General features: G+C 41.5%; 1 protein-coding gene across 2 annotated transcripts; it reads right to left on the bottom strand.

Moving 5' to 3' along the window:
* Positions 1–506: 506 nt before the first annotated feature.
* RAB3GAP1 (RAB3 GTPase activating protein catalytic subunit 1) lies at positions 507–22,150 on the bottom strand. Of its 2 annotated transcripts, XM_041405245.1 has the most exons (24): positions 22,051–22,147; positions 21,891–21,946; positions 20,946–21,021; positions 19,538–19,670; positions 19,225–19,303; positions 18,458–18,577; positions 17,716–17,881; positions 17,529–17,628; positions 15,196–15,277; positions 14,659–14,727; positions 13,993–14,066; positions 13,164–13,256; positions 11,574–11,743; positions 11,167–11,265; positions 10,679–10,851; positions 9,723–9,777; positions 9,079–9,432; positions 7,770–7,907; positions 6,311–6,538; positions 5,779–5,875; positions 5,586–5,689; positions 5,361–5,476; positions 4,349–4,451; positions 507–1,596 (listed from the first exon to the last, which is right to left on the bottom strand). In XM_041405245.1, exons 1-24 carry the CDS (start codon positions 22,066–22,068, stop codon positions 1,360–1,362), a joined length of 2,940 nt encoding a protein of 979 aa, XP_041261179.1. In that variant the 5' UTR covers positions 22,069–22,147; the 3' UTR covers positions 507–1,359. The 2 variants fall into 2 exon arrangements, with proteins under 2 accessions (XP_041261179.1, XP_041261187.1); XM_041405253.1 differs by lacking the exons at positions 507–1,596; positions 4,349–4,451; positions 5,361–5,476 and having other exon boundaries at positions 5,792–5,875; positions 22,051–22,150.
* Positions 22,151–24,074: the final 1,924 nt, after the last annotated feature.

Here is a 24,074-nt window from a genome sequence, read left to right as displayed (position 1 = left end):
AACCTGTGACCAAGTGTGAGAGTCCTTCAAGTTTCTGCAGCCTTTACAAGAGGCCACACTGCAGTGTAATATTTCATTAGAGAGGAGGAAACCAAAAGTATTGGAGAAGAAGCTTAACCTAAATTTTACTTACCAGTAAATCAGGAATTGTTTGGCCTAAGCAATTATAAAGAAGCCACACAGCTGAAGAACAGCTACAGGTCTTTATCCTACTTACCCCAATGTCTGAGGGAACACACAAACAGCCTGGAAAACAAGGTCTGTGACAAGATTTTACCTTCTTAACTCTTCTTCATCCTGAAAAATGTATTTCTGCTTCATAGAACTTTACGTGAGGAAAAAATACTCTGATCCCTGCCCCCTCAAAGAAGTTTTAGGGTAACACCTGGGATCCTGCTATTAAAAGCAGAACTCAGCTCTCTGTACTCACTGTAGTCACAATGTCCTTCCTGGATCAGAGCATGCAAGAAGGGCATGGAAAAGCATGGGAATACTGAGAGCCAACAGTACGTTCATATTTATTGAGCAATGTCCACAATACTGCAGCTGTTTGTACATTTGTAAAGTAATGCTGATCTGCTGATTCTCACTCAAACAGATGAAGGTCACTGAAAAGCAACATTGGCACGGGTGGGCTGAGGGGCCAGAGGTGACAGAGCTGTCCCCTCCTCTCCCATCGATGACAGGGAGTGCAGACAAATAGCCTGGGTAAATACCAGTGAGTTGCTCACAGTGAAACACCTCGGGGGTGTCATTTCCATCCAGCTTTGGCCCTTGCACCAAGGGAAGGATACAAAATATCCCAACCCCTCAGTGATCCACTGCAGGCTGTCAGTCAGACTCACTGTCCACTTAGTTCTGTCTGGGAGAAGTGAAGAGATCTGGACAACCAGGAGAGTTTAGCACAAACTAGAGTATGAACTGTACACTTTAAATAAAAATAAGGATATTTCAGAAGCACTTGAAACAGTGATTAACCAAAAAATACTGGGCTCTGTGATTATGATTAGTAATAAATATAAATTACTTAATGTTTATATATATATCAATTTAAGTAGACTAACATCACTTGATAAAGTCTGATCCTGAAGTGTGAAGCAGCACATACTGCATTAATTTCAACATGAATATTTGCACACAGCCCATTCAGGTCCGTAATTAAGCTAACGCAGGGAAAGGAAAATACGCTCCCTTTGGACAGAGAGTTTGAAACCACTCCTGAAGCCATTCCAAACCTCGGAGATGAGTTGCTCCAGCCACCTCTCGAGGCGGCCCATCCCAGCTGCCGAAGCCGCGCTCGGCTGCAGCGCCCGCCGGTCCCGTGCAGCGCCGCCCGCCGCACAGTGCGTCCCGGCCGGCTCAGAAGAAGGTGGTGTCGGCCGAGAAGGCCCCCGCCAGCCGGAAATCCTCGCGGGTCAGCACGCTGTACATGCGCTGCGGCAGCGCCTTGGAGTACGGGGCGGGCCGGGGCACCGAGGTGCGCAGGATCACCTCCCGGCCCGTGGGCGGGGGGAACTCCGACTGCAGCCCCTGCCTGCGCTCCTCCTGCGAGCCCGAGCGCCGCAGCTCCTCCTCCAGCGGCGGCACGGCGGGGACCTGCGACAGAGCACAGTGACAGGGCAGGCTGCTGCCTAACACCGGGACTCGGAAAGCTGCTCTCAGAGGAAGATTAGAAAGGGGGAACACAGCTAGAGGCTTTATGTGTACACAGAGCAAAGCACTAATGGGATGCTAGGAAATAAAGCGAACGTAACCAGATGGAAGAACCCTCGTGCGGATGGTGAAGCTCTGCCCAGCTGAAGTTCTGATGTGGCAGTGTGAAGCAAGGGTTGTGACTGGAGGAAATGGCCCTTTCTCAGACAGGGTGCTCTCCTCAGCTCCCTGCAGCTACAGGAGGCCAAGGCAGCCTCCGCTTCAAAATCATTAGTGCCCTTACTGCAGTCGTGACAGTCACCTGCCTTTCAGACTTCCACCACCACTGCAGGATGGGCTTTTCATGGCCAGAGAGCCTTGCTGAAATGCCCCTCTGCACAATCCCAAAGGCTGCTCATTGTCTCAGAGCCAGGCAGCCATAACCCTGACACCTGAATACTGGAAGAAGGGCTGGCATGCCCCATAAACATTCCCTGATTACATATACCTATGGATACACACACACCCAACAATACCCTAGTAGGGTCCTTCCTAATTCAAGCATGTACAACTCCACACGGGCACTATCACCGAGGTGTGGCAGAAGCCACAGGCTGCTCCTTGTGGTCCCTTGCTGCTGCCCCTGCTCCCAGCCCTCTCCCAGGAGCAGGGGGACCCAGCCCTGCTTGGCTCTGCAGGCTGTGCCACAGAACCTACCATGGACAAGTGCCACGTGTTCCCACAAGAACAGCTTGAGGAAACCAACAGAGAGGATCTTCCCTGTGCTACACTTTACACAGCTACTCTGCTTCTTTCCCAAATATCTATGTCCAGAAAGTTGCATATCTTCAGGAAGCACTAGTGTTGGGAATGCAGCATCCAGCTAATTGTTCATCACCACCTCCCTCCAAAACATCAACAAACAAACAGTGGTGGCAACAAAGGATGTAAAGGCATGGCCATATATTTCAGCATCAGAAAACATCAATACTCACTTGAATAAAAGTTTTTTTGTTTGGTGTGGTTTTTTTGAGAGGCTTTTTTTTAAACATGTCTCTCTTTTCACTATGCATTATTAGGCTCTGAAAATAAAGTGTGAATGCAGAAAAACCATTCTGGAAACAAAACGTTACTTTTATGCTTGACATGTGAACACCAGTACAAACTAAATCTGGCTGCTGCACTATATCCACCAGAAAGTTCAGTCTATGCAGAGAAGATGAGAGGGAAAGGAGGGACAAAGTCGGTTACCTCATCAGAAGATTCAGTCAGCTTGGAAAGGGATGAGAAAAGAACCAGTGATGAAAGACAGAAACAAAAGTCAGAGGTGACTTACAAGAGGTTAGGAGGAGACTGTAGGTTTAAGAGACATCATGCACTCCAAGAACATGCACTGGCTATCAGAATTTTCCTGAGAAAACTCAAGAACAGAACACATTATACACAGCTCAGAGAAGAGTCCAGGTTCAAAAGGTAACGAACAAGGAACTCATTTCACTTCTATGGCAGGTTAAACACAATGTGGGGCTTGTAGCAAGTTGGTTCCTGTCCCACTAAGAAACCTTAATTAACACTGACCAGCTACTGGTGGGAAATACCTGTAACCCTGCTTTAGTTAGTGGTGTTTCAAAACACAACCACAGAAATTTGCACACATCCTAAGGGTAAAAACTTAGATTTGAAAACCCACTGCCTCTCTTAAAGAGGCAAGTGCGTATGTGTGCATCACTTACAGGGCACAGATCTTGGCCTTTTAAAAGGTAAGGGTGGCTGTTTAGCAGCTTCAGGTTTGGAAACACAATTTCCTTAGAGACTGGAAGAATAAAAGAAGTGTCCTGATTTTCATTCCTCAGAATAACCATGGTCTGTTTTCAGAATGGTCCTTTTTATGCCGAGTTGCAAAACACAGATTATTACAAAAGCATTGATCCCTTTAAAGTGTTTAACACCCAATCACAACATTTTTCCAGCAATTATTTCCAAATGGGATTTCAGGCTGCTACCTTGTTATTACCACTGTAGTTAAATTTGAGTTAGAAAATCTGATGCTATGAAGAGGTGTAATTCTGATAGAAACTGCAGGCTGACTGCAGTCCATAAGGTTTGGAAATCATTACTTTCAGACTGATTATTCCAAAGACTGCTTAAGAGAAAAAGGCAACATTTGTATCAATATCAGCAAGGGAAGGGTCTCCAGAAAACAAATGCAACACTGGCAATAGGTAAACTGAATGCAGGGACTGAAAAAGAACTGAAACTTCCTAAGCATGCTGGTTTCCACAGAAAAAATCTCAAGTATTCCAAGCATAAGCCTCAGTTTAAGAAGTTACTGCTTCTAAAATACCTAATATTATGATCTGTTTCTCTACATTCCTCTGTGAAACAATCAACACTTAACCTTGTTGTGATAAGGCAGAAATTTGTCTTGCCTTAATAGCATTACTGATGTTACTATTGGCAGTACATAAAGCATTACTGACACCTCTGTCTACCCAGCTGGCTTCAACTGTTTAACATCCCAGCTCACTCAGTCTTCTTTGGTCTTGCAAGGTTCTGTTACAGCCAAAATCATGTTGAACATCACAGAAAACACCTCAAGCACACACATGACAATACATGCAGATATGCAGACAAATACACTGGCACCATGTGGTAACTCATTGGCTCATTCTGGTTAAAGCAGAAGTGTCTGCAGCACAACCCAGAGCTCTCTTACCCTCTGAGCATTCACAAACAGCTTGTGAATGATGCTGCCAGCAGGTCCTCTTCCTGCACCAACAACTGACACCTCTGGCTGCTCCAGGAGACTGTTTACAAATCTGATGGAACAAATGATTGAAAAGGAAAAAGGAATGGTTAATCCTTGGCCAGATCCAGTGTGCTGATCTAAACAAGCTGTTTCCTGTGCCAAGGCCTTCACCAAGCATCATTTGCTCAGGGTGAGAACTAGCAGATTCTCTTGCTTCTCTATTCTAAAAGTTTAAGGAAAAAAATCTCCTCTCGTATACCTAAGAATGAAACCCAGGCTCCTAAAGCAGATGTATAAAATCAACAGGAAAGCCTCCATGGTGTTTGCCATGCAGAAGTATTCACAATGTGCCAATTTTCCTTAGCACACAGACATTGCTTTGGTCAGACAGCACATCTCTGAACTCCCAACATGTACTGCACAAATGTCATCTCTCCCTCCCAGCACAGCAGCAAGAAGTTAACGTGGGTTTTATAACATATTAGTCATTTTGAGCAGCAAGTAAATAACCTGACAGCAGGTAGTGATGCAAGGGAACATTCCTTGTCACTTTCCATTCAGAGCTGCTCAGCGATGTTTCACACCAGCAAGGAGACAAGAATAAGAAAACAACTGTGGAGGGGCTATTTCATTCCATAATATTTATAAAAAATACTAAATTTCTAGTCCTAATTTTAGGTATGGTAACAGAGTTCATCAAAAATACACTTCATATACACAAAAAAAAGTTAGTCCCCAGTACTGTCAAGACAAAACAAATTCTATTAAAAAAACCTGGATCAAATGTCTCCAAAGAGATGCTTAATTGGAGGAGCACTGAGGGTACCCAGACACATAATTTCTAGACAGTCTAGTGACAGGAATACCCAAATATGATTCCTAAATATTTCTTTATTGTCACCATTGTCCTAAGTTTTGAAAGTAGGGCATCACAGGAAAAGCAAAACAACACAGTGAAAAATAAGAATTCAAAAGTCACCTCTGTAGATCTTCTTTCTCCTCTTCATTTTCACATTTCTCTACCCCAAATTTTGCTTTGAGAGACCTTGCCCTGGCAATGATGGCTTCCACACTCATAATCTGAGCGATGATTTCCTACAGGAGTTTAATAAAAGGGAAAATTAAAAAGATGTTCTTTTAACATTGCCATGAACAGTGCAAAAGCCAATCAGGTTTTCAGCTCCAGCCACTACAAAAGCCTTACTTCCAACTTCTTGTCCTCTGGACTGGGAAACCGTAGCACTTTGCTGGAATGGGATATTATCTGCTTAATAATCTTCTTAACTGAAGATATATCTTCTACTGCTTCTATTATATGGAAAGAAACAAAGTTGTAATTACTGACTGCATCAGTGTTCCCCCTTAAATATCTTAATAATTTATTAAACATTATTTACCTTCCTCCTTTACCTTGAGTACAGCTGCATGGATGATGCAAGGCAGGAGATGCCTTGCAAGGTCAGCTGGCTTCTGAACTGCAAGGTAATGAAGCACCTGCAACATCAGAAAATTTAATATTTCAGTGATCAAAATTACTTCCCAAAGATGAGATTACCTTGGAAAGATGAATTCCAAGAATGGAACACCACTGTAAGACTTGAGAGGCAGTTTTATGTTAATGCTCCCAATAGGTTAGAATAAAACTAAACTGTGTTAGGAAACTAAAATGTTCCCAACACATATGCAGGTAAAAATCTGGTTTATTTACTAATAATTTAAAGAAATACCTAAGTAACATTGCATACTTTTAGGTACTTCAAACACCCTCCTGTACAGCAGCAGGAATTTCCAACCAACCCTAAGGCACACACTAAACAGTTCAGTAACTCCAAGGACACAGTGCAAGGGCCTGTCAGTGTTTAAATGCTGCAGGGGGAGGAAGGAAGGGCTGCAGGGAGCCCAGACTGGCACCAGCCCCAGAGCTTTCACCTTCTCAGCCTCCCTGGTGTCATCAAAAAGCCTCTTCTGCCTCCGTGCTGGGACTGGCTTTGCCGTCTCCCAGGCCTCCACCCACATGTTGCTGGGAATCTTCATCCGGGCACTCAGCTCGCCCCTAATGACTTTATTCCCCTTCTCATCAATCACTTCCTCCTCGATGTAGTCCCGAGGTGAGTACCACCTCACAAAATCCTCCAGACAACAGCCAGGATTAGCTGCCTGCAGGGAAGACAGGACAGAAAATTTGTTCCTGAAAAATCCTACAAAAACATGACAGCCTGGGTAGGAGGGCAGTGTGGTTTAGTGGGTAGAGAGCAGAGTAAGAGACAAAACTCAGGAAATTCTTTTGTCCACAGCCAACAAACTCTACACCAGGACAGAGGGAATAAAGCATAAATCAAGACAATGGCTAGGGGTAAAACCCACATCAGCAGCAAAAAAAATCACCTTCTCACCACCCACAGGTACATTCATTACATTCATCAATTATTTCAGGCAAGCTCAAAATTATGCTGTTAAGATCCCACCTGGCACCTGCCACATGCAATAAATAGGAATTTTCACTAAGCTTATCCCATTAAAGACTAACAGAATCAGTGGGCTTCTAAGTATGCTTTCAGCACTGACTTTCCATCTTTTAACACTCCAGTGACAAAAGTCACTATTTCTTCCTCTTTCCAAAAGGAACTTAAAAAAATATCTTCCCCAAACAAAAATAACTTCATTTATCATAGATGCAATATCACCACAATTAACTACATCTATAGATCCAGAACATGAAAGGAATCTCAGTTTTAGGTTTGATGTACCTATGAAGAGTGTATTTGTGCTTCCAATTATAGTTCTCTGTTTTTTACTTTGAGATTTTAGATTACTTGCATCATATAAATAAAACTTCTACATATATCTAGTATGCCATGAGTCACAGTTAATAAACTGATTACTGGTATATTATAAATACTCTAACTGTACAGCACATTATATCCTTTTACCACAAAGACTGCAATAATTAAAAAGATATATATGGCTATTTCATTACAGAATTTCCAATCTTTTTAGTGTTGAGCTCCTATGATGACAGCAGTGGATGTGCTCTTAGCTCCCTCTGCAGAGCTCAGACAGGAAATGAAACCCAAAACCACAGTTAGTCCAGTCCCAACCTGATGAATGTCTGTTTTAATTCACAACTGATCAACTGTATGTTTGATGTGTTTTTCCCCTTCCCACAGACATTGTGTAAATTTACTGGGATGTTACAGTGTAACAGATCACATCCTCTTAGATTTTGAAATGTGCCAAGAATTTTCCCAATAGGTTTTTATCTTCAACTTGAAACTAACTGGAAACTGTTTTGTGGAGGAAAAAAAACTTAGAAACCTTCAGAACTGTCCAACACAAGCAAGAGGATCAGTTTGATTAAGAAAGCAATGTAATTTGACAGCAGTGCTACCTTGAAGGACTCCATGTCGGAGAGCAGGCAAGCGCTCTGCATGCGCGCCCGCAGGTGAGCGCCCTCCGCAGACGTGCCCAGCTTCGCCAGCACCTCCGACTGCTCCTCCAGCAGGTCTTCAGTCATGGGGGCTGGCTCCTGGGACAGGGAAACACACGGGGTTACTCACAGCCCCTCCTGGAGTCAGCCCGGGGCATGGGAGGAGAAGCAAGAAGCTCCTTCTCACCCCTTCTCACTCTGTTTCCTTTGTACTCAGAGGAAATTAGCACAGCTTTCTACTGCTTAAACAGTTCAGACTCAAGTTGTGCATCTAACAAAGAAACTAAACAGAAAATAACCCGGGAATGATGTACCAATGCAAGGATAAATTACTAAAATGCCAAAATCCTAATGAAATCCTGGAAATGTTTGACTGGTACAATTTTGCTGAGATGGATGAAGATCTACTCAAAGCAATGCAGAATTTTTGCTGTTGATACTGTCAGCATATAATTAGTTGAGAACATTTTGCCTGACTACTCTCTGCTCATATGTTTTACCCAAGCAAAGCAACAATTTCTCTCAGGGGAATAAAAACCACTGTATTCTTCATGCATGGCTGATTTCCAACTACTTTCTGTGACAGCACCACTTCCTATTCCATCCCTGGTCACTCTGCAGGAAAGCCTCTTGATGTCAGGTAACATTTCTAGTTGTTTGATGATAAACCTGCTGTAAAGGATGGCACCAAACCTGATGACTATGGCCTTTATGAGCTGAGAAATTATGAAAAAACCAAATACAGCAGCAAATCTGATGTGCGAAGTCAGGCAGAAATCTCTGGTGCAAGGACCACAGCAGCTCCTATTTCTTAGGAAAGAAAGTAAGGAGGGGATGGAAGATGCCTCAAGAACTGGAAATAAAAAATCCCCAAATTTAGGTAGGCAAGGAAGTGTAATTCTCGTTTAAATGTATTGTTTGGAGTGAAGTTTGCTACAGACACTCACGCTCAAATAAAACAAAGAACAAGTGAGATTAGCAGATTTAGTTTTACAGATTAAAAAGGTATTAGGTCAAAAAACTCAGCATTGTATTGTTTGGAGTGAAGTTTGCTACAGACACTCACTCTCAAATAAAACAAAGAACAAGTGAGATTAGCAGCCTCATTAAGTTTTAAAGATTAAAAACAAGGTATTAGGTCAAAAAAACTCAGCAATTTTAACAAGAGACAAGGCTGTAACCTGCAAACTGTTTGCAGTTTCACAATCCCAGGTATGAGGCACATTCTGTGTGTTCCACTGCACATGTGGCTCAGCTCCTGCTCCCTCACCTGTGTTATGGGAACGTAGAGAGGCTCTCCAGGATGCAGCAGCATCAGTTTTCCATGTGGGTGCAAACGACCTTCTGGTTTTAAGTTTACAGACTCTTTTGCTCCTTTCTTGCCATTTTCCTGTCCATTTCCTTTAAGATCTTCTGTGTCACTGAGACATTCAAAAAATTCCTCTTCGCTGTCACTCCAAGATTCCCAAGACTTGCCAAATTCCTTTTCCTTGTCAGGGTTCTCTCCAGAGTGGTCTCCTCCTTTGGCAGCATCACCAGAAGCACCACCAGGTGAACGATCAGACATGCTCCCCCTTTTCCCCTCATCTCTTGCTTTCTTCCTTTCAATGCAACAATTTAGCATCTAATTCAACAAGTTAAAGGAACAAAACAAAAATTGTTCAGCAATTATTTCCCTTATGAAGACAATCATACAGAAAAACTTGTAGAGCCACTGAAAAGATCTTACAGTTCTAAAAGATAACAATTCCACTGAACTTGTTGCTGTAACCAAATTTTTCTCAAGAAATGAATTCCACACCCAAAAAACACAAGCACAACTAAATCTACAAAAACTACATATTTAGCTAATCATTGCTATAATTTTGACAGTTTCCTTAGGAGAAAAATCATTCTTAGATTTGGGATATTTACCTGAAGCTTCTGGTGCAGTAAACAACATCTCAGATCTGGAGAGCCATTAGCTAATCTAACAGAAGGCGGAAATGTAACCATTATCAATTTCATACACATGTGGTCTTAAATCACATGAAATCTAGAACAGGGACAAACACCCACATTGAACCCACCCCCACCATTTAAATTCCACAGCTCTTCTATTGTCTCAGTAGACAAGCCCAGAATTTAAATTACATGTATTTCCCAGAGATCATTTCAGGAGCTCAGAGATCATTCACACTAGTGTGAAACACTCTGCATTCTTGGAGGTCAGTTTTCCAGTTGGAAGTTGAAAAGATAACTGCTTTCAAACAGGAATTAAGCATCTTTGACTGTACTTTTAGAAGTGCAATGATACAGTGGAGTCATTGCTATACATTTCAGCTTCTATTTTATCTGCTAGTGTAAGCATTTCAAAGTACAAACTAGTGACTAAATAACCAGTCTGTCACATCAACAAAAAACCCCAAACTCCAACCAAAACACCACGACCCTAAAAGCAGGGTATGTTATTGCTCTCCCTCATCTTGAGAGAGCCCCTGGTTTGGTCTGCCCCAAGCTCTGCTGCAGCAGACAGAACCTGGAAGGGCTGGAATACCTGAAAAGGCCATTGCACCAGCAATGGAACAGCTCCCTTAGAAGAGAGGTGAAACTACACCACAGTAAGATTTTTTTCCTCACCCTCATTCACACAGTGAAGTGAATGTCTAAGCTGAGCTTCCCCAGGCATCCTGAAGTTTTCAAGGTAGGGCACAGATGCTTGTCCTCACTCCCTGCCCTTTCTTGCATTAAGGAAGTAGGGTAATAAAAACAGAGATAGCATTTGCAACTAAAAAAACCCCAAAGCTATATGTTTCAAAGTCACAGTGACCCCACTCAGCTCCTGGAACAAAGAACATTTTCTATGACCAAGGAGCAACAAGAAGTCTCACCCTGGAATAAGGTAGTTGTTCTCCCATCTGTAACGCATTTCCAGCACAAACTCTTGCCAAAGGTGTGCCACTCCTTTAACTCCTCCATGGTAGAAGTTTATCATACAAAGACATAAAGCTAATTTGTATGTCAGACTGTCAGATGGAGCAGATTTAAACTGGCTGAAGAGATTCTAGGAAAGAAATAAAAGAAAGCAAGAAATACAGAAACAATGGCGTTGTTTTCCAAAACCACGTGATCTCTTTCCTGTTTGTAAGTGTAAATAAGCAACTCTTCAACTTAGAAGATACCAATAACTACAGTCTTTGGAAGAAAAAAGGAATTAAAAGGAAACAGAAATCATCACTATTTCTACCCAGATATTCCACAAAGGCAAATTCATCTTTCCAAAAGCTAAGTGTTACAAGATATAGGGCAAGCACAGCGAAGTCTATATAAACACACACTCAAAATTGCTTTCTATCTTGTGCCACTCAACAAAACTTACATAATCTTCATTCTCTGGAGGAGGATTGTTTCCTGCTGAAGTGCTGGCTCTGCTTTCAAATACATCTGCAAGTTTGTCAGCAGCATCAGGAAATAAGAACTTGAAGAAAAAAAAATTAAACCTTCCATCAGTATGGTTTTCCTGCCTTTCCCACTTTCTCCATAAAGCTACTGCTGGCTTCATACCAGCAATCCCTGTAATTAAAATTGTTAGCAGACTTCAGAGATCAGGTTTAGCCCACTTATAATACACAGACTTGTATCAACTTGGGCTGTTCCCAGAAGCTGATAAATGCAATTCAAACTGACATCAGATATCTTTAAATCTGCCATAGGCTCTAAAGCAAATGCATCAGTGTATGAAGTCCATGTGCTCTCTGAATCCATGTGCAGGGACAGCTCACTCACCAGGAGAATGGTGTTGAGCACATCATTGTTCAGAGGAGACTCATCCACACCTCTGTGCTTGCGGATCTTCTTCTTGGCACTGTGAACCATATTTGTGACTGATAATTTGGGGATGGGGACTGGTGCTGGCTCCGTGAGCTTCGACAGCGCGTGGGTGATATCAGCAACCTCTGGCAAATAAAATAAAAACAATCAGAACAAAATAAAATAAAACCCCACACACTACAACATGTCTCTTCAAGAGTTCACCTGTGTTAATCAGCCTATTTATCTTGTATTGATATTTAGCCCCTTGTGAACCAGAGCTACACCTCTGCTGCCAGGTTCCATGCCTGGCATTCACTGCTCTTAGCAAATACAAGCAGCAGAAGGAGGTCACAGATGAGTCACAGACTGTCCTTGATTTAATTCACCAAATAAAGTCTAGACTGAGTTGGCTGCAGGTAGTGCCTGCTGTAGCAGCACTGCTACTGCAGAGTTACCAACAGAGTAACATGCCAAAAGCCTGCTCAAGACTCACTATTTAAACCTTGTTTATACATACCAATAAACACACTGCAGGTAACAAAGACTGCTCCAGCATATGCTAAAGCTCTAGATAAATATTAAATAAATCCTGTATTAATCACTGGCCTCACAGAGTGTAAGCACAATTCTGTTTTAGAGTCCTCAGGTAAACTTCTCAAACCAAAAGACTGGATTTTTTTCAGAGCTGCTGCTGGTAAACTCTAGAATGTCTCTTACAATAAACTGAATTAATGTTGTTATAAGGAGAGCTGACAAATTTAAGTGAATAATGAGCAGCAGACTGAAAAAGTTCATCTTTGCAAGCCCAGAGCTAAGAAGGGCTAAAGGAACTGTATGTCAAGCACTAGGAGTAATACACACCCTCCTCAGTCCAACACCTTTCTAAGCTCACTAGCAAGCTCCTTCAAAACTAAGATCAAGTATAACCAAGGAAAGTTATATTGATATTTGGAGGGAAGAACAGGTGACAAGCAGCATGAAGGAAGGGAATTTTCACTATATACAGCAAAAAAAAACAAACCCAAAGAGAGGGACAGAGACATCAAAAAGATGGCAGTATTTATACAGTTGGGATAAAGCCTGACTTGCTGGTCAGATAATTTGGGAAGTTTTAATTTTCTTTTTTCCTTAAAACGGAGAGGATGAGAGCAGAGTCTTTCAAACAGATTAAAGACTCATTAAACTGGCTGTTGACATGTACTAGAGTACAACAAAAAGGAGAAAGAATGGTAAAAGCAAAAATACATAAAACTATACAGAAAAATCTGATGTGTCCTATAACCAACTCTTGTACATTCTAGTCAAATTTTAAGCTTTTATATTCTTGTAAAAAGAAACAGCCACAACCATAACAGAGGCAATTGTCCCTCTGAGACTCTGGGAGCTAAACTAGTCTAGAATTTATGAGAAATTTCACCATGAAGCCCTGGCCAGAAAATTCCCAGGAGTATTACAGAGAATGTCAGAGTTATAAATACCAGCCAAGATAAGGCTACAAGGAAGATAAACTAACACAAAACTATTAAATACAAGTAACACAAATCACCTGGACTTTAGTTTTACCTTTTCCTTCCTCATCAAATGCAGACCTTCCAAGTATCTCATCTGTCGACTCCTTCCGCCGGCAAAGCTTGAAGAATTCAGTAAGGAAGTCCCCTGGTAGAGGAACAAAACTCCTGGACTCAGCCAAAAATCTCTGAGCAATGAGCCAACACTCAAAAATTATGCCCCAAGGACAGTAATTTTTATCTTTTCTTCTGAAAGAACATCTGATAATTTGTTCTGAAGCACAAATATCTTGTGCACAAAATCCACATAATTAAATTATCTGAAGCACAAAAACCACATAATTAAAGCTTAGGTAAATGCACACCCAGGCAGCTGTTGGCCACCTCTCCAGAGCACAGCTCTGCCTGCAGTTTAATTCACCCAAAACAAGATAAAACTTGGAAAATTTTGAAGCCCTTTTCCTCACAAGCTTAAAGGCAAGGACAGATAAGAGGAGTACAGCTCTCCAGAAGTATTAATCCTTCCTGTCAGAAAGGTTGGTTGAACTAAGGAGATGAATACATGCAAAACACACTTAATAAAGTGTGTTTAGAAAATCTAAATTTTCACAGAACACAGAGAAAATTCTTATTCCCTGGAACCTGCTGAAATAAGAATAGCAATGAATTTCACCATACACAGACAGAGAATAAACTACAACAGGAACTTATGTATTTGCAAAGCTTGTGTTCTTGAAAAAGAAACCCAAAATACTGTTCACTCAAAAAAATAAGGGGAGTGAGCAAACAGGCCATCAGGTAATCAACAACTCAACCCTAACTTCTTAACTTAGTAGTTTTAGTTTAAAAGCTGCAAGAGAAGACAGGAAATTCTGATGTCTTACCCAACAGACACTGAGGGTTATCTGCTTTTCTAACTCTCACAGACCACTGGGGTGCTTGAAGTGGATCCAGGTCACTTGAGGGAAAAATAATTTAAAAAAGAAAAAGAAAAAAGAAGAAAAAGAAAAGAAAAAAAAAAAGAAAAAAGAAAACCAAATGCCACTGTAAGTATTGGAAAGATGAGTATCAAATTCTCAATAAATGTCATGTCATAACCAGTGAGTACCACATTACACAGGAGAACATGGCAAGCCAGAGTCCCTATTCTCATGTGTGTGCATGACATGAACAAGAAATACTTCCTCTTTAGCAGGAAACCTGGATGACAGTTTTTGGGAGAGGGATATCAAGCAGTGAATACTTTTACCTTCCATGCTCTACTATCATCTTTTCCAGGAAATACATGATACAAAATTTTCAAGTCTAACATGAGGATATGCTCAAAACCAGGGGTTTGTGTTCTGTTGAGATTACAACACAATAACAGTTTCTCACAGAAATGCATTTCAAAAAGTGTTATCCCAAATTAGATGTTCTATCAGCTGATGTTAGCATTCCTCAAAATGGGTTCTTTTTCACATGTGAAGCCACACAGTGTGAGATGACACTAAAATGCAGCAGTGAGCAAAAACAGGCACACTCATTTGCAACGGAGACGAGATACTTACGAATAAACATCGTTGTCAACAATTATCCCTTCTGCAAGGTGAGGCCACGTTGTGGCTAAATGCAGCTCGCTGAAACAAACCAAGATTTGTCTTTCAGTGATAGCAGAAAGTGTTCCCTCCATCACAGCTCATGTTTTGAAAGGTATTTGTGACAGCTGATATTTGATTCTTTGTTCTCCAGTAAGTTTTCTCACTGCATACATGAGAGCAAGTCCAACCCTTGCAAAAAGCACATAATTTTTAAGGTTTATCTTGAGATATATTTCAAGATAATAATTTCAGAGATAAATGGGGTACTGCAGAAGTTTATAGTAAAAGCCATAGAAGCTTGAACTCTGAATATCATCAGACAATTCTACAAATGACCTTATTTGCTATTAAACCATTACCCACCACAGATGTTTCTGATGCACTTGAATAATTAAGTGTCTGTCGGACATGCTAAGTGGTAGGCAGGCAAAGCTAAAATTTGAAATAACACAACTTTAAGTCCTCCATTAAGGAAGTTATAAAACAGTTTGCTGAATCTTCTCTTACCTAATAGGATCTTCACAGGCCCCAAATGGTAACTTCCCAAATTCCAGGCCTCCAACTTCTCCCCCAACTAGAGCATCTATATCTGGAGAGAAACCAAACACATTTTCCATAAAGAATTTGTGGAACATTTGAAGCAGCATATCACCTTCATTTCACTGCAAAGACTGTAACTTGCTGGATGACCAGAGAAGAGCTGAGCAGCTCAGGTGACTGAGCTAGGAGAACAAAATCCTAACATACAGTCACAGTAATTGCTTCCAACAGAAACAGGACATTCACAGGGACAGATAAAATTCCTGTAATTTGTGTTGAAGGAAGGTTATTCCCTTCATACAGGCAATGATGATAGCTATAAAGACAGCCCTAAAGATTCAATGCTGGCACAAGAACAGACACAAAAGTGCCATAAAAATGCTTGGGCAGGAAATCAATTCCAAGCAGAAAAGGAAGACTCTGGAAGAGCAACTCTGCAGAGTGAAAAAAGTTAATTTTAAAAGTTGACAATTTTATCAAAAGAGGACTTAATCAAATAATCTGGGGGATTCCCTGTAGTCCCAGGTACTTAGAGATGCCTCCCAGCACCTTCAGGCATTCCCATGTTATAGCCTTCAAATACATGAATCAAAACCAGACAGCCTCCACTTAACAAAAATTAAAGTGGGCAAGAATAATAATGTATTGTAATGCCATTATAATAATGCTGTTACAGCATCTGATCTGCAATTTTAACTGCATCTGGCAAACTGTTTACAAACAAAACAAGTGAGGTATTAGCACAGATGAAGTATCTGGATAACTTAATTACATTTTCTTTTGCAGAGAAGATAAAAGACATTTAAATTCTTTGGTTTTATTTATTTATCTTCAGAGAAGAGCTAATTGAGTGATGGTTATAAGTTACAGGTCTAGTTCTTCCCAGTGAACATAAAACCACAACTGGCTCCCTTAACCACAACACTGCTACTAAAGGAGTGAAAGTTACTCAAACTGCTCCAATCAAGAAATATGATCAGAGTGGTGCAACTCATCCATGACAAACCTGAGATCCTGACTTAGTGAACAACTATGCAAGGCAGAGAGACTACAGAAAATAGATTTTGTATCTGCAGAAACAATAAAAAGATAAAATCTGTCTAATTCATTTCCCAAGTTCTTTAAGCTTGGTTAACCAAAGAGGAACTATCATTTAAAACAGCACTGATTTTCTCTCTCTAATAAGCAGGACTCTAATCTTTAAACATGTTCAATATACATTCCTTAGCTACAGAGCACAGAATCAATCTCACTGCACACTTCTTCAAAACACAGGATTTTGATTACTGTATTTTCTTAAGCAAAGGAAAGCCAAACAATTAGATAACCAAGGTCACATGAGTTCTGTCTCTCCAAATGTACCCTAAATACCTCAAGCTTGTTATGTAAAACTGCTACCAAGTCAAGAAAAGAACTTGGGCATTTTAACTGTTCCACCACCTTGTACCTAAAACATCTCATCACTAATAAAATTGATGTTAAAGAGGAACTAATATCTACCTTTTTCCTATGGGTTTGTTTGCCTTTGAGAAGTTTATAATTTATTTTCTGCTACTACCTATTTAAAAACAGGTCTGTTAAAACCAAATCCTTGGTACTCAAGGAAGACAGCACCACCATCAAGAATAAAAGAGGTCATTTTGAGACTACCAAACAAGTAACTACCTCTGTTTTTCCTAAACAGCATCACTTTACATCAAAAACTTTGCAAGTCTGTTCTATATACTTTAAATTTCAGTCTATATATTGTTTCTCCCCTTCATGCAAGGCTACCATAACAAAAGACTTGTTCAGAAATTCCTCCTGCACTAAATTTAGTATTGAGTCAACAATAATCAAAATCCAAACCTTTACCTCAAGTGAGGTCCATATAATATTTTCTGCTTTTCCCACTATTAATACACTTAGATAGTGAAGTATCAGAATACTTTATGGAAACAATTGACAAAAACTCCCACAAAGTACTAGCATCTTCCAGAATATTAATCTAAACATTTCCCTAAGAAACCCAGGGCAGAATTCTTCACAGATTCAGTCACTCTTTTCATTCCACATAGATACCACCATTTTAGAAACATCTTTGTATTTCTAAATGCTGACTAACCTGTTTCCAGGCACAGCCCTACCCAAAACACCTGTCCCAGCCATGAGCTACAACCTGAGAGCAGCTTTAAGAGTGGACTGAAGCCTTTCCTACACCTACCAAAGCAGAAAATGTTAGAGTTCTTCTGGCAAGACACACAAATATTTTCTTTAGCATTGACTGAAAATGAGTTATTCTGAGGACAAAAGTCTCCTACCTGGTGGCTGCTGTGGCCAGAAGTACTGCTGCCAGTCCTGGAGCACAAAGGTAAGGCGAATAGCCATGCTAACCGGAGGCAGAGGCGTCAAAGGGCAGCCCTTCACAATACCAGAGAACAAATCCAATGTAAAGAGTAAATAAATACAAATATTGCATCAAATACCCAACGTCAGTTTTGTACTCACAATCTTGGTTTTGAAGATGTCCAGCAGCCCTGACAGATGGGTGTACTGGCTGGGCACCTTGCGCAGATGAACCATCTCGAAGTCGGTGCGAACGCCCGGGCCCTGGCACTCCCCCACGTACATCCGGCGCCACTTGTGATGGATCTGCACAAACAGCGGCACCTGGCTGCACAACAGGAATGCTTCACATCACCTGAGTGTCCTGCTGCCTCGCAGTCTCTACAACCAGCTGAATATGCTGGCATGATTTCAACCTTTACAATATATTTCCTCTTAGACACTTTGACAGACTTCCCAGGAATCACAGAAAATCCTTGTTAATGTCATCATTAAACGGAATGCCCAACAAATTGCCATGCCACAATCACAGCCTGCTCCATGACTTTGCTTACCTCATTGTCAATCTATACAATTTTTGAGGAAGATTAGGGAGTTACTGTTACTACACACAGGGAAGAAATCCTCTTGCAAAAGTGATGTTTTATAAATTACATATTATTCCTACAACTTCTAGTAGCTTTTAACAGCCCCAAAGGTTTTCAAACAATAATTAAAATAAAGAAAACATTGATTCAATCTTTACACACGGGGATTTCTTCAATCCTTCTCTAACAATACTACAGTGCAAATAAACAAAAACCTCTGAATATATTTTGCTAACAATTTAATACTTTTTCCTCACCAATGCAGTATGCTGGAGTTTTACCTGTAAAAATGTAAAAATGTTTATGCTTTCACCTACCAGCCAGTGTTGCCCAGTGCAATGGAAATGGAACTCAGCAAGAGGTTGCACTTGGATTCACTAATAACAGCATCGTTATTTGCAGCTGGAGCAATAACCACAAACTCACGTAAGCCATACCTTGAGAGACAAAGAGGAAAAAGTACATTTCTAGTCCCTGGCAAGCCAGCTGAAACACGACTCTTCAAAAATATTGCGACCTGGAGAACCTAATTATCACCAACAGATTGTGAAATCTGTTAATTTGATGCAAGTACCTCTTTATTTTTAGAGAGGTCAAGAACTGAGTGGGTATGGAGTGCTGCAAATCCATTCCAACACTGCAATGTGTTTGACTGGGAGGACTTCCAGGTCTAGCAGTCCTGAGGTTTTCCAGTTTATGTTCATAATGACTGAAATTGTTTATACATAAAACCAAGCTCTCTAGAACCAATCCTATTATGTGCTCAACATTTGCATTACTAAGAATATAACTTTGTTAAGGTGGTGCAGCTTTCCTTTTTAAGAATGTACCTAAATATTACATATATAAAAGCCTGGTTAATCTATGAAATTGAGACAAATATTTGGGGAAAAAAAAATCAAACCAAATTAAAGATAGGCCCACTTTTACAGGCTTTTTTTGCATTCCTTTCTTGTGTCTAGTACAAAGAAACAATTCACTTAAGCTTTAACTTTTAACTGAAAAAACAAACACACAACTGATTGTGCCAGATTTTCCAGCTGCTATGCTCATTTGCAGTAGAGATGAGAGGCAGCACACATACCATCTCACCAGACAGTGGGCTCGAGGAGGAAAGTCATTGTTCATGCACAGCAAGTCCTGCATTGGCAGAGGAAGGGCATCTGTGACAAAAATTGGTACACAATCAATGCATCATCACATCCATCCAGCTCACTTACAATTGCCTTGTAATTCATTGTGTGAATGCAAAGCAAACTAAAAGCAGACATGTCAGATCACACTCATCAGACCTGAGAAAATCCCACACAGACACAAATCAGCACACTGTGGACTCCACATTGTGACACTGTCTTCTCTCATTATCCTTACAACTACGGAAGGGAACTATCAGGTACCTTCTCCCAGCTCTTCTTTCCCTTCTTTGTCACTGGGTTCTTGTACAAGATAATGATGGGTAACTGAAAATTTGAAGTCTGCAAATGAAATTTCATCTGATTTCTCTTCCCATGTTCCTGTGGTAAATATACCCTGCATATAAAAAAAGAAGGTATTACCTCATAAATTTAGGTTAAGATTCACTAGTCTTTAAAAGTCTTTAAAACTAGTCTTTTAAATATTGCCCATATGATCAATAATGTTGATTCACATTTTTCTGCTGCCTAATGGCTCAGCATGATTTAATTTCAATAAGCAATTCTCAAAGCTCTTCATTATAAAGGTAGCTGGCTGCTAAAATCCATGTTGCCAATAATCATGTTCATTCCAAAAATCAAATACCATCTTGCATTCTTCAGAACTATATGGCAATAAAGATTGCATCCTCCCATATGCAACTGTACATCTGAAGATATGCACACTCAATTTTGCCCAGAGACAGAAGTTTCCCACCTGGGATTTTATCTGTACCTAAACTATTCTGTGCAAATATTACCTTGATATTTACTTTCACCAACAAATGATTACTTTTATCTACAACTTACAAAACTCGTAAGAATAATTAATTCTTACCAAAAAAAAAAAAAGTAAGAAGAATTAATTTTTAAACAAAAATTCAACATGGGAATGTTTAAAAAAATCAGCACCACTGCTCCTACTAAAAGCAACTTGGACAATCCTTTGATCTCACAGGGTGTTAAGAAGAGAGCTCTGGTCTAGAAAAGAAGACGTGCAGGAATACAGGGACAGCTAATATGCAGTTCATTAGATAACACAAGTTTTATTCCAAATACTCTGTGCCTGACTGGAATGAAGAGCAATGAGATTCCCCTGGAAACACAGCAGCCATTCCATACAAACCAGCTGAGTGTATCTGCATTGCTGTGCAGAAGAGCTCAGCATTTTCCTCTGCATTTCACAGGACTGAGAAAGCATCACAAAGGCTCTAATTAGACTCTGAAAAAATCTCTCCCATCTATGAAGCAAACTGAGTCACAACTAGCACTGTGCAAACCTCAGCCATAAGTACATGAAGTGTGACAAAGGCACAAAGCAGGACAAAAAGAGTATTTAGAGCAGCTTAGAGCATGTTTCCAGATTCAAACTTAGAATTTAAAAAAAAAAAAATCTCTAAGCCCTACAGAAAGATCCATCTTTGTCAGGGAAACAGCCTGTTTGGTAGATGATCCACCAATGAATTTACAGCAATTGTTTGTCAAATTGACACATCTACAAGTGAAATTCCCCAATAAAGTCATTATCTGCCACACCTAAGAAAACAGCAATAGATGAAATACATGTGTGCATTAACAAATACAGCAACAATTAGGAATTCAAATTCTACAGGAAAGTTCAGAAGTAACTGACCTTCTCTAGAGGTTTGCCAGAAGAAATCCCAATAAGTTTCCAGTCATTCAATACTTCTTCTATTTTTGAAATAAATCTATTAGGAAGGAAAAAAGGCATTAAAATTTGCTGAACACTAAACCTGTATTATAATTCAGCCACCTCAAAGCACGCAGTATGTTGTTCAGCTATAGAATTCCTCAGAAAAGCCCAAAGAACAAAAAAACAAAACACCACAACTATCACAGTAAAGCCAGAAAAACTGCTTCCTTGTACACAAAAGAGTCTTTCTATGCTTAAATTTTACATGACAGTTACTTTTAGCTATGAGCATCTTTTGACTGTTTTAAGAATCTCACCTTTTTCTTTTTCTGGTACTGCAGCACGTAACATCTGCAGCACATAACTCCTGTTTCATTGTTAACACATGAACAAGCATTTAAGACAAAATTATCACTAAATTCAGATTTAAAGCACAGCACTTGAAATCTCTGGTCTCCTGTCTTAAACGTTATCGCTACTGGAAAAAGCATTAAAAAAAAATAATACATTCAAAGTGCAAGAGAATTCTTCGCCTTAAATTTCTTCGTACATTGTTCTACTAACTCTTAAAGGCTTCAGCTATGAGATGACTGCCTTAACAATCACACAGCTACTTAGAAAACACATAAGCCTTGTGAATGTATATTCTAATCCCTTGCAAACAGGTATTAAACCGGACCTTTCGCTAAGTTCAGAAACGGCTCGGCTAGAGCCTCTTAAGCCGCTCCTCGGCTGCGGCCTGAGCCTAACGCGGAACAGCCGGGAAAAGGCTCCGGGAAAGGCTCCGGGAAGGGCTCCGGGTGCTCCCGGCTCGGGGAGCGGCCGATCCGCGGGGTCCGGCTGTCCCCGGCAGGAGCAGCCGGGCCGGGCTCGGCGGAGCCCCCGCGGCACGGCGCGCCGAGTGAGGGGCGCGGCAGCACCTACCTCTCCCACTCGGAGGCGGTGGTGAAGTCCGTGATCTCGAACACCTCCGACTCGGGCTGCGGGGAGAGAGCGGGAGAGGCGGTGAGCGGAGAGAGCAGGGGGAGACAGAGGGAGAGTCGGGGAACGGGGAGCGAGCGGGAGGAGCGGGACAGACACTCACGTCGCTGTCCGCCGCCATCTTGCGCCGCTGCCGGCCCCCCCCCCAGCGGCGGAGGCTGCCGGGAACGTGGCGGAGGGCGGCGCCTCCTCAAAGGCCAGACCTCCCTTACAGCCCGTCGCTCCTGGACTTCTTCGCAGCTCAGTTTTCCCTTGCAGTATGTTTCTCCTGGTCTCTTTCGGTCGTCCTGGTGGGGTTCACGCACAGCCTGGCTCCCGTCTCCCCGGGTTCCCCACGCCGTGTCTTTGTTTCCCGGCCGGCTGCAGCCCCTCACGGGGACGCCCGCGGGCGCAGTCTCTTCACACCGGCGCGAAGCTGAAGCAGGGGCTGCTCCCTCAGATTCTCCGGCTCCGTCAGCGAGAGTCGAGAAGGGCTCCCTCAGATGTAAGAGTTGCACAGCCCTTGTCAGCCAGCCGGGGGCTGAGGTGTCCCCCACGACTGGTGTCCCTGTCCCCGCCGAATGCAAAGCTTTCCCCGTCGCTTGTGTCACCCGGGGAACGGCGAAATCCTTCTGGCATCCAGCAAAGCAGCTCCTTTAAACACCCTTCTAACTGAGCTTGAGCCTACTATACCTCTTTTATCCTGTCTTAAAGCATAGTCTCTTACTTAAAAAAAAAACAAAAAAAACAAAAAAAAAAGAGGAAATACTCTTAAAATCTGCGGCTGAAAGGGTATTACAAACACTCGTGAGGGGACTGAGTGCGAAGTAAAAATTACGTGGAAACATACCAGGTACTAAAAGCACAAACGGAGGCAAACATGAGATAGACATAGGGTTTGGTTTGTGTGCTGAGAGAAGCTGTGATCAGAGCCTGGAGTGCTGCGGTTCAGCTCGGCTGTGTTTGTTTTCACAGGTCACTGCTGCTCTTTGAATGAACGCGCTGCCAGCCAGGTCCCGCGGGGTGAGGGGTTACCCGGGCGACACGCTGTACACTCACCGGCCCCTCCCGGGCTGCCTGCGCGGGAGCTGCCTCGGGAATGGCCCCTGCCTGCCCCGCGCTCCGGGAAACAGCCGAAAACAAAACCAAAGTGTGTGTCATTGCTGTCGAGCTCCTCGCTGGCCAGCAAAGGAAGGCAGCTGCGAGCTGAAAATGCTCTCTAATTTCCCTTTGGATTGCTGTGCCTCTTTCATTTTTCGCTGCTGAAGAACCGGGTAAGATTTGTATGATTCTGCTTTTTTACAGATAAGATTTGTAAGATTCTGCCTTTTTACAGAACATTTTGTTATTATTTTGAAGGGGCTTTTTGTATATATTAAAAAAAAAAGTTTTTAGGCAGTTCACCATCTGACTCTTAACAGGCGAACATAATGGGATGAACATTGTAATGGATTGTATGGCCTTTAGCATGAGACATCAAGAGTGCTGGCTTCTATAGCTACCTCTATACCTAATTTCAGTGTCTTTGATTTGTATTCTTGCCACTTGAAAAACTGAAGTTCACTATGTTTTTCAGGAAGACTCCCAAATCCATTAAACTATTAACTGGGACTAATTTTCTTTTAAGAATTAGCTTTCTAGAATTTCAAAACTCCCAATCCTTTGACTTAACCCTCTCGTGTTTCTTCTTTACCAGTCTGCGCTTTGGGTTTGTTCTGTGTTGTTTAGGCCACTGTCATCTTATGGTATTGTTAGTCAGAGTTTAATCTTGGAAAAGAGTGTTGGTGTTTTTAGAATTCTGAAGCAGGTCCCAGCACACTCACCACAGCCCAGAGCAGTGGTGACTGTGTCAGGGTCAGTATTACCCACACACAGCTGTGCTGACCAGGAGGGTGACAGCCAGCTCCTTTCCCACAGTTACTGCTGATTAGACATAGGAAAAGAACATTAAAATCTTCTAATTAAGAGTAAAGCCCTTTCAAGTCAAATTCAACATAGCATGTGTTGTGGTTTTACCTCTAAAAACTTTCTGAGCTCTTTGGTTCTGTGCATTCACAGGAAAGGGATTAGATGCTAAATTATGGTGCTTTGAATAATTTCAAGTACTTTTAAAATGTTTTTGTCTTACTTTTCTCTCAAAAAATGAAA

This window comes from Onychostruthus taczanowskii, unplaced genomic scaffold (assembly GCF_017590055.1).
Source record: "Onychostruthus taczanowskii isolate IOZ18803 unplaced genomic scaffold, ASM1759005v1 scaffold10, whole genome shotgun sequence".
Taxonomy (NCBI): domain Eukaryota; kingdom Metazoa; phylum Chordata; class Aves; order Passeriformes; family Passeridae; genus Onychostruthus; species Onychostruthus taczanowskii.
This window is presented reverse-complemented; position numbering and strand designations above follow the sequence as displayed.

What these genes read in the sequence shown, in the direction of transcription:
- RAB3GAP1 (XM_041405245.1), bottom strand. An exon ending in TAACCCTCAGTGTCTGTTGG is followed by an intron (nt 13,257 to 13,992) that starts GTAAGACATCAG and finishes TTCCTCTACCAG; the next exon opens with GGGACTTCCTTACTGAATTC. An exon ending in CAGAGGACAAGAAGTTGGAA is followed by an intron (nt 5,477 to 5,585) that starts GTAAGGCTTTTG and finishes AAACTCCTGTAG; the next exon opens with GAAATCATCGCTCAGATTAT.